This window comes from Dermacentor silvarum, chromosome 5, assembly GCF_013339745.2.
Source record: "Dermacentor silvarum isolate Dsil-2018 chromosome 5, BIME_Dsil_1.4, whole genome shotgun sequence".
NCBI lineage: Eukaryota > Metazoa > Arthropoda > Arachnida > Ixodida > Ixodidae > Dermacentor > Dermacentor silvarum.
The window spans coordinates 166,829,267-166,840,062 of NC_051158.1; the positions used below are offsets into that span (position 1 = coordinate 166,829,267).

At 46.7% G+C, this 10,796-nt stretch overlaps 1 protein-coding gene across 1 annotated transcript; it reads left to right on the forward strand.

Annotated features, from left to right (window-relative positions):
• The first annotated feature begins 8,832 nt into the window (after positions 1–8,832).
• LOC119454537 (uncharacterized) lies at positions 8,833–9,531 on the forward strand. Its single transcript, XM_037716440.1, has one exon. It carries the CDS (start codon positions 8,833–8,835, stop codon positions 9,529–9,531), a length of 699 nt encoding a protein of 232 aa, XP_037572368.1.
• The last annotated feature ends 1,265 nt before the right edge of the window (positions 9,532–10,796 follow it).

Consider the following 10,796-nt stretch of genomic DNA (forward strand, 5'->3'; position numbering starts at 1 on the left):
TATAACCGGTCGTCTCCCATCGGTAGCCGTGCACTGTAGCTGAGCTCGACTAGTGTCGGAGCTCTCGTTCATGTTAAACGTTTGACAGCGGATATTGTTTTCCATAAAATGTACAATTTATGCATCGCTTTATCTAACCGAAAAAATTTTGCTTGGAACAGAAGCTGCAGCCGATGTTTTCGTCGCCGGCGGCGGAGGCGCGCAGCTTCGCGCGTCGTCGATTGACCCGTCGATCGTGGAGTAGGCGGTGAGCCGGCCGAACTGCCGCACACTTTGGACATCTCTCGCGCGGCAGACGTTCTACGGCACTGGAGGTCGGGTCGCCGTCGGTATATTTGCCCCTAGCGCGGACATGCCTTAACCGGAAGTGGACAGTGTTTTAAGAAGCGCGTTGGCGATGAGGAATGTCACGTGACATTTGAAGGAGCGAGGAGGAGAGACCAGCCGACGAGGAGAGTAGCGAAGGAAAGAGCGAAACGAGCAAGGGCCGTGTTTTGATCATCATGCAAACGCGTGTAACTCCGCTATTTCTTCAACCGTGTGTAATCATCAACCGCGTGTAACTCAGAAAAATTCTTACGGCTACCTGTTCGTTGTAGATTCGGGCACAACTGCAACACCACAACTAAATTTCGACCTCTGGTGGTTTAGGGCCCTTTAACATATTTTTGGCCGCCTTGTAAAACAGGTTGGGGGTAAACGATGGTGCGATCTTTTTTTCTTTCTTTTTTTTTTCTTTAGGTTTGAGAGCTGCACTTCGCACCCAAAAAGGAATACATAATTCAAGAGGCTTCGTACGTTGGAAAAAAAACAGGACGCACGGTGACCTCACCACTGCCCAGTCCGCGCATTCGTCCCGGTGTTGTTACGTCGAAATTTCTGGACTTGTCAGCTTGTTATTCAAAAGAGCGCACGGCGATAGAAAGCCCCGTGTCCAAAAGAAAACAGCTGCAGGCGGCACCGATCCTGGCAGCTCTTGCAGAATCTGCTGAGCCATCTCGCCGTGAACAAGATGCAGACACATTATATACATTGGAGGCTTAGCTTTCCACTTACGACATAGAAAGTCAAGTTTTTGGCAGTGTATTGAGGGAGATGAGCGTCTTCCCTTTTTCTACCATGTAGAAGACAAAGCGCGTTCAATAAAATTCTCACTTGTAAAAGCTGACTTGAAGACAACGTTCCATTTCATGAAGACGCCGGCAACTAAGTAGGTGCGTGATTCGTGCGTGCCACTTGCTGCAAACAACAAGAGAGCTGTAATGGAATTCCTTGATAGTGCCGAAAAAAAAATTAAATTATAGGGTTTTACGTGCCAAAACCACGATCTGTTATGAGGCACGCCGTAGTGGAGGACTCCGGAAATTTGGACCACCTGGGGTTCTTTAACGTGCACCTAAATCTAAGTACACGGGTGCCGAGGCGTAGGAAACCAACGCGTATTTGCCGTCGAACGGATACACCGGGGATATTGTAGAAGCCATTTTCTTTTTGCTCAGTAAGCTGTCAACAACACCGACGGAAGATGACAATTAACGGCCATGTAACACAATTCCCGCTGAAAAGTTGGAGCTGCTTTCTAAGAATAAGACGCGGAGGCGCGTGTGTTGTAATGCGGTTTATTGATAAATCAGAAACGCGACCGTCTCAGTCGAGCGTCGGACACCGAGAGTGCGAGCGCCTCTTCGTCGGTGGGCCGATGATGGTAGCGCGTCCATAGGGTGCGCCAGTCTTCTTCGCCACAACTGCCCCCTGGAGAAGGAGGATCCATCCTGGCGACTCAAGGAGAGGAGAGGGCAAGGGGGTTGTAATAGGGTTTAAGCCTCTGGGCGTGCTCTGTCTCGCATCCGCGACGCCTCAAGTCAGTAGATGGCGTAAGCGGCTCAACGACAACTAGAATATCGGTTATCCCCGTGTGCTCCCTGATCCACACCGCTCTCTCGCTGTCTCTTAACGTTTGGCCTAACATTTTTCGTTCCATCGCTCTTTGTGCGGTCCTTAACTTCTTCTCGAGCTTATTTGTTAACCTCCAAATTTCTGCCCCATATGGTAGCACCGGTAGAATGCAATGATTGCACAGTTTTCTTTTCAACGACATTAGTAAGCTCCTAGTCAGGATTTGGCAATGCCTGCCGCATGCACTTCAACCCAATTTTATTCTTCTGTAAATTTCTTTCTCATGATCAGGGTCGCCTGTGAGTAATTGACCTAGATAAACTTACTCCTTTACAGACTATAGAGGCTGACTAGCAATCCTGAATGCTTGTTACTTTGCCAGGATATTGAACATTATGTTTGTCTTCTGCATATTAATCTTGAACCCCACTCTTACACTTTCTCGGTTAAGGTCCACAATCATTTGCTGTAATTCGTCCCCGTTAATGCTGAATAGGACAATGTAATCTGCAAGCCGAAGGTTGCTGAGGTATTCACTACTGATCCTTACTCCTAAGCCTTCCCAGTCTCGTAAGAGCTTGAATACTTCTACTAAGCATGCAGTGGATAGCATTGGAGAGATTGTGTCTCCTTGCCTGACCCCTTTCTTGATAGGTAACTTTCTAGTTTTCTTGTGGAGAACCAACTCCACTAGCCTTATAATAGTGTACAATTTATCTGAACCCAAGATGGAGGCTTCCGTCTTCCTGGTCGGGAGAGTTGTCGTGAGGTACCCGGGAAATGATTGCGCGGACAGCCGCATTGGCGGCCTCATTCTCCCTTAAGCCCTGATGACCTGGAGTCCAGATTATGTGTTTGGGGGAGGGATCAGTCTCCCTCATACAATCCCGTCGTATTCTTTTGGCGAGTGGAGTGATTCGCCCTGCTTCACAGTTGCGGCACGCGTTGCGTGAGTCCGCCATAGTCTGTTTTGAGCGAGTATTCGAGGCAGCGAGCGCAATAGCTACCTCTTCCGCCTGTGTTCGTCCTGGTGCTCTAAAAGAGAGTCCGTCCACCTGTCTTCGGTTATGGATAAGCGCTGCCGTGTACCACCCCCGCGGGCTTGGGTCAGCGATGCCCACATACTACACTCCGTCTTTCTGCCCATAGTGTCTTTACAGCGCCAGTGCACGTGCTTCGCGGCGGCCGCTATGATCATCGCGATACATCTTTGTGGGAAATGGGTGAACTATTGTGGCGCGGCGCCATACTTCTGTTACCCATACCCTCTCTTGTAAGTTAATATCATGTTGGATGTGTAACTAGGCCAGTAGATGACGACCATATGATGGTTGTGCCAGTCGAGTGCACTGGTTGGTGAGGGGAGCATGTTTGAGTTCCCGGAAAGTGTTCACCCCTCCAATGGCGAGGAGTCATCCGTTGGAAGCGAAGATGGGAAGGTCAAGGGCTCTTTTTATCGTTTTGCGTAGGATGACTTCGACTTTGTCTTCATGTTTTCTGAGGTGGAGGTAGGGCACCGAGTAAAATATTCGGCTGGTGACAACACCATGTGGTAGCCGTAAAGCGTTCCTGCTTCTGAGACCCCTCGGTGGTTGGAGACCCGGTGGATCATACGACCCATCTGTTGCCCAATCTTCCGTAGTTCGGCTATAGTGTTGTGTCCACGCGTATATAGTAGATCCAGTATTCCAATTTTCCCGGCCTCGTGTATGGCACTGCTTGTTAGAGAAATTTCGATACTTGTATTGTCTCTAGGAGAAGCCCGGATGTGGAGGAATTCCGAGTTGTTTGGGATTGCGTAGCTGACTACCACGCAAGTCGCTGCATGCAGGCTTTGCTCCATGCGGCCTCAATTGCGTTGTGTCAGCCAGAGAGTGATATCGTCTGCGTGCAGTGCGCACCGTACTCCGTCGATACCCTGCAGTTGGGCCGGGAGGTGCATCATTGGAGTGTTAAAGAGTAGGGGTGACAGCACTGTACCCTGTGGTGTCCCCCTAGTTCCGAATTGATGGGGCCCATATTCGTCGTTCTCAAGTCTTATCAGTGCGGCTCTGTCCGACAGGAAATCTCCGTTGGTGTTATCCAACGTTGGACTTTATACGGAACATCACGGCGACGGCGATTGTAATAATGCGTCTGGAGTGTCCAATGGAATGCTATCGCAATAAAAAAGTGATATTTATTTATTTATTTATTTATTTATTTATTTATTTATTTTTACCCTCAGGGCCGAAGCATTACAGAGGGGAGTGGTGAAAAAAAATTTTCTGTGAGAAGATACACGTATACATTGAGTACCAATACAATACTCTAACAAATCAAATCAGTACAAATGAACACGAATCATCGAACTATAAAACAATGTAAACTACCAAGATGATACAGCCCCACACAAGCAAACAAGGAGAAACAACAAAAAATAAAATGAGGTAAAGAATTACTTAGTTACTGTTAGTTAAAACATTCTTAAAACGTTGATGGTCTGTAATTTCTGCAGTAGTGGTAGGAAGATGGTTCCACTCCTCACAAGTCCTGGGAAAAAATGAATACTGAAAAGTAGAAGTCTTACAGAAAGGAACGGCTACTTTATGTCGGTGGTCAATGCGGGATGATACATACTGGGGAGGAAAGATGAAATCATCGTGTAGTGAACGATGGTGAAATATGCGGTGAAAAAGACACAAGCGATGAATCTTACGGCAAGATGCTAGTGGTGGTAGTTCAAGGCTCGATTTCATATTAGTCACACTTGCAGTTCGAGCATAATTAGACATAATAAAGCGTGCAGAGTTATTTTGAACCATTTCAAGTGAGTAGATTAGATTGTCATGGAAAGGGTTCCAAACAGAGGCGGCGTATTCCACCTTCGAACGAATTAGTGTTTTATAAAGTAAAAGTTTAAGGGCCTGAGGAGCGCGTGAGAAATTCCGGCGAAGATATGCAAGTGTTTTGTTGGCGCTGGCGATTATGGATTCAATGTGATCATTCCAGGTTAGTTTTGAGGATATAATGACGCCAAGATATCTATATGTCGATACTACTTCCAAAGGAAAGTTATCAAGATGATATGAAACATTTACATTAGTTGATCTAGTCACATGCATAACTTTGCATTTTTTAGTGTTTAATTCCATGCACCAAGTCTTACACCAAGCGGACACAGCATCAAGATCAGACTGTAGAATAGTAGTATCATTTGGGCTAGTTATTTCTCGAAATATTACACAGTCATCTGCAAACAAATTGATATGAGAAGAGACGCAGGAAGGTAAGTCGTTAATGTAGATTAGAAAGAGGAGAGGGCCGAGCACCGATCCTTGTGGTACCCCTGAGGAAACAGGACTCGGAGGAGAGTCAGTGTTATTAATAGAGACAAACTGGGAACGATTTAGTAAAAAACATTCAAGCCATGCAAGCAGTTTGGAATCCAAATTTAGTAACTGCAACTTATATAAAAGAAGATTATGGCATACTTTATCAAAGGCTTTTGAAAAATCCAAAAATATACAGTCAGCTAAAGAAGAACGATCGAGGATAGCATGAAGACGGTGAGTGAAACATACGAGTTGAGTATCGCACGAGAATGTCTTGCGGAAACCATGCTGTGAAGGCGAAAAAAATGAATTCGATTCAAGAAAAGAAACAAGATTTGAAAATAGAATGTGCTCGAAAATTTTACATGGAATGCTAGTTAGAGAAATGGGGCGGTAATTTAGAGGCGAGTGTTTATTACCAGACTTGTGAAGCGGAACCACCCTCCCGATCTTCCAGTCAGTGGGGAGGGAACTGTTCTCGAGGGACTGTTGAAAAATTTTTGTTAATGTAATTGATGAGTAACAGACTGTATTTATAAGAAACATAGGATTAATGGCATCGTACCCAGGTGAGGAGGATGCTCTTAAATTTTTTATAGCTTTGACCACGCCATTGTAGTCAATTATAATGGGAGACATTACTATAAATCCTAAAGGTTTAACATGAGGAAGCATTATTTGAGTTGTTGTAGAAAAGTGACGGACAAAGACATCATTTAACACACGGGCACACTGCGCATCAAGTATAGTATTCCCTGCAGAATCAACAAGGCTGATTGCGCTATCACTTTTAGGATGAAACACGCGCCAGAACTTTTTGGGATCGGATGTGAGCATCGAAGGTAACGTGTTGTTTAGAAAATTATCTTTAGCATTCTTTATGGCCGCTATGTACACCGCGGAAGTTTGTTCGTAGGCTGCCCAGCGGCCGTCATCAGTGGACTGTATTGCCGAGCGGTATGTGCGTTTTTTCTTATTCGACAAGCGTTTTATGTAGCGGTTGTACCATGGTGCATCAGCATTTGCAATTATCGTACGAGTAGGTATGTATTTATTTGTTAATTCTTTGACCTTAAATAAAAATAAATCCCAATTTGATTGTACCGTTCGCTCTTCAAAACCAACGAGAAAAACGTCAAGAAAAGTGGAAAGTTCCTGGTTGATTAGTTCGAAATTCGTATTTTTATAACCTTTGATAACTTTCTTTCTGTTTTTGCATTTTGGACGTGAAATGTTAATGCGAAATGATAGAATGGAGTGGTCACTTATACCGGGCAGGTGAGAGACGTTAGAAACGTATTCAGGGTGTGTTGCTAATACGAGATCAAGAATGTTAGCTGTTGATTCTGCAATTCTAGTTGGTTTCGTTATCAATTGTGTTAAAGAAAATACAGTGCACATATCCAAAAAATCTCTTGCGAGTGAAGAAGGAGGATTCAACACAGGTGGCTCACAATCCCACAAAACATTAGGGATGTTAAAATCACCCATTAAGAAAAGCGGTAACCTCGGGAATTGACACACCACAGAATTGATAACGTCATGTTATGAATTTATTGTGACCTTCCTGGTGATCTGCGGGTAGTTTCAAGAGTATCGGCCAATTACGGATTTCTCAATAAGTTACTTATACGAGCTTTACAAAACGTTATATAGCCCTATACTCAATTTTCCCAAGTAATCTGGGAGAAGCGAGTGCGTGAATAATTTCACATTTGCTACAAGTGAAAGGGTGGGGAGGTGTCACTTTCTGCGTATTTTCATGGATGATAGGAAGCGATGGATAGATAACCGCGTAGGATGGATACCCGTGGACCATTAGAATTACAGAATGGATACCAAGAGAAGGGAAGCGCAGTTGATGACGGCAGAAATCCAGGTGAGGTTATGAAGTTAGGAAATTTGCAGGAGCAAGTTGGAACCAGCTAGCGCAAAACAGGGGTAATTGGAGATCGCAGAGAGAGGCCTTCGTTCTGCAGTGTACATAAATATACGCTGATGATGATGATGATGATGATGATGATGATGATGATGATGATGATGATGATGATGATGATGATGATGAAGCTAGAAGATGGTTCTCGTGTGTTTCCAGAGAAAAAAATGAGGTAACTAGCTTAAATTAAGATAAAATAGCGGCCATATTTGGGTGATGCGCAAGCAAAATATTAAATGTGTATGTTAATTAGGGATGTTGCAGTATAATAGGTATGCAAGTCTTGTACAACATTAAACATTTATTGATGAGTGTTGCCTACAGGCAACATACCAGAATTTGTTTTAATGCGTAGGCATTCTTCGGCGAGTACCCAGCAAAACTTGTCCATAACGCGAAAAGTCTCACATCATTTTTCTGCAATATAAGTGCATACAGGCGAAGTTAAGCCAATTACTCTTTATAATATAGTGTAAGTGTAGATGATCGGTAGCTTTAAAATCGATAAGGAAGGAAAAGAAAACAAATAAAAACAGAAGTAAGACAGCTGCTGTGGTCATGCCCCTTTGAAAGCAAACGTTCCCGCATTACTGGTGTGCATAAACAAAGTCTTATTTGGAATGGCGGAGTATAAAAAAATGATCGAATAGCTCAATGGTGGATGTGATAATAGCGTAATAGTGGATGATTTGTAGCGTGAAAAATTAGTAATGGCACCGCACTTATGTTGTAACATAAGAGGGAAATAAAATAGAAAAAATAAAAAAGTTGCAGTTTTGCCCGAAAGGCGAAGCATAGATTGCTTAGTGGACAGCTATACGAAGTAAGGATACTAGTTTGATCAGCCGCAAAAACTTGTAAACACAGGCATATTAACTAAATTAGCAAGCATGGTACGCATTACGCGCGCACAAGGAACATGAAAGCATCTCAGTCGATGACCGCGGAAACTCGCTGTCAAAACGCTGGGGTGAGTAAGCACGGCAGTAGGAGCGAACGAATTGACCTTCGTCCCTCCGCTCGCACCGACGCGAATGTGGAGCAGCAGTCTGCCATCGCCGCAGAAGGCTTTAAAGATACAGCCGCGCAGGAAGGAGCGCGCGGCGTAGTACGTGGCCTCCCCCCTCCCTACCCTCCTCCCGGAATCTTGCGTAGCCTTGCGGCCTAGCGGGAGAGCGCGGGCGCTCGCGCAGCGCGCAGTAAACGCGCCGCCCCTCCGTAACCTGCCTTCAGACCGTTGCGCGCGATTGGAAAACGGCGCGCTCCCTACCCGCTTCCGGCCCCTGCGTGCGCGAGATTGAGCCGCGATCGCCGGCTCACCCTCGCACGCTTTCACTCACACACAACGCATACAGCGCAAGGCGAGGACTTTATACGCTACCTCGCGGCGACGACGACAGCGGCGGCAGGTATGTTCCTGGAGTTTCCATATAATTGCTACGGCAATAAAAGGTAATACTCGAACGGGCACAGTGCAGAAAGAAAGATGACAGAGATATAGAACACAACAAGCAGTGAGCATCTAAGGTCACGGATCCCAACGACGTGGAACGAGCGCAGGCGCCGACGCGTTTCTTCTAGAAACTTGCAGCCGGAGCAACCCTATCCTCATCGGAACCGCACCCAGGGAAGCAACGCGCGGAGCCGGCTATCTTACGAGCAAGTAAGCCGCGATACTAACGAAACATGGACCGCCTGAAAGTGAACCGCTCTGCTAGAGGAGCCCAATCAACGAAAATCACGAATGAGGCGCCGACGCTGTTGGAGAGCAGCTGCAACGACCGCACGGCATTCAGCAAGGTTCTAGACAAGCTCGTAGCCAGCCGTGACGAGCTGCGGAAGATCAATGCCGAGCTTAAGGACGTGATTCCCGTCGAGGATCTTGAAAGGGAGTACGCGTCTGCAGCGCATTATGACGACCAGAAGCTTGAGACCAAGACACGCCACCCGGGCCGGCTTGAAGATCTCAGCGTCGGCAGAACGGTGCAGACTCCTCCCTCGACGACGCTCAATACGCCACCTGCCCCAACAACAGTTGCGTCACAGAGCTTCGGACCTCGTCTCCCAATGCTGACCACCAAGCCTTTCCATGGGGACGTGTGTAAATGGACGTCATTTTGGGAGCAATTCAACACCGCTGTGCACGCGAATACAACTCTGAGCACGACTGATATATTTCATTACCTCCGCAACTACCTCGTAGGGGAAGCACCAGCTGCCATTGCCGGACTACCAACGACTGAAGCCTGTTATGAGAGTGCCATCCATCTGCTAAAGCAGAGGTTCGGGGACAGGAGCCGGATTGTACAGCATCACTTCATAGCGCTCCGCGAACTGCAGCCCGTGACGTCTTCATCGGATACGAGGAAGTTGCGTAGGCTGTAGGCGGAGTCCAGCTGAATGTCCGCTGCCTCAGCATCCTAGAATTTCCAACTAGCAGTTTTGCGGCGATGCTCTACGACGTTCGGCTTCAATCTCTGCCACAAGAAATCGTCGTGGCGTTCTATCGCCATATCCGTCTCCAGGATGACGCACAAGGCACGGCACCCTCTGCTTCAGGGGAGGCAATCACAACATCTTGCATAAAAACTCGAGCAGCTCTTGCGATATACACAAATAGAGCTCGAAACAAGAGAGCAGTGTGCTCCATCCGTATCCTCCTTCAAAGGCGGCGGGTCCCACAGAAAGCAAGTGCCATCGTCATCAGTCCTGTGTGCATCCGAAACATTGAAACAAATGCGCAACGAACGATTCTTTTGCAAATCTACAAGACATGCAACCGAGGCTTCCACCGCTACCTTGACCATATCAAAGAAAAAGAACCGGCTGGCTCAAGCTATGTGGTGCTACCGATGTACTATAAAGGGCCAACGCGCAAACGAGTGCCGACGGAAGTTGGTGCATGCGGCATGCAAAGGCAGGCATGCTTCAACGATGTGCGACCCAGTTTTTCGAGCGACAAGGGGCGAGAAGTCAATAACCTCGTATCTGATGCTACCAAGCCAATGAAGGCACAGAGTCCGCGGTCGACTGCCGTTACAAGCTGTCAACTTGACGAGGCCATTAATTTACAGACTTTTCGTTCTTGGATCGTCGGTTCCAACGAGACGTTTTATATCAGAGGCATCTTCGACGGAGGCAGTAAACGCACATTCATAAAGGAAGACCTGGTGGCGTGGTTGGGAGAAAAATCATTAGAGAGACATGCCTAGCGGTGAACTGGTTTGCGTCAGACGCCCCTTCTCGTGTGAGAAAATGCAATGTCGTCAAAGTTCGTCTACGTAGTCAATTTGATGACAGCGAGCACATAATTGAAGCGATAGCCATGCCAGTAATTTGCCACGACATCCCTGCCACGGCTATGGAATGTTCCTTCGCAGCCAAATTACGCGAGCAATGTTACCGCCTGGCGGACGATCAAACTGTGCCTCGAGGATGTGGCGAGAAAGGCATTAGCCTGCTAATCGGATCTGATCAACTGTGGAACATCTTGAGGGGCGACATCATACGCAGCACGAAAGAGCAAGGATTGGTCGCGGTCAAGGCCACTCTCGGCTGGACGCTACAAGGTCCTGTCATGAAAACGAGCTTCATAAACGGAACATCCGAAGTGATGATCTGCGTCCTCCGAGTGCAAGCTGGAGAAGCTA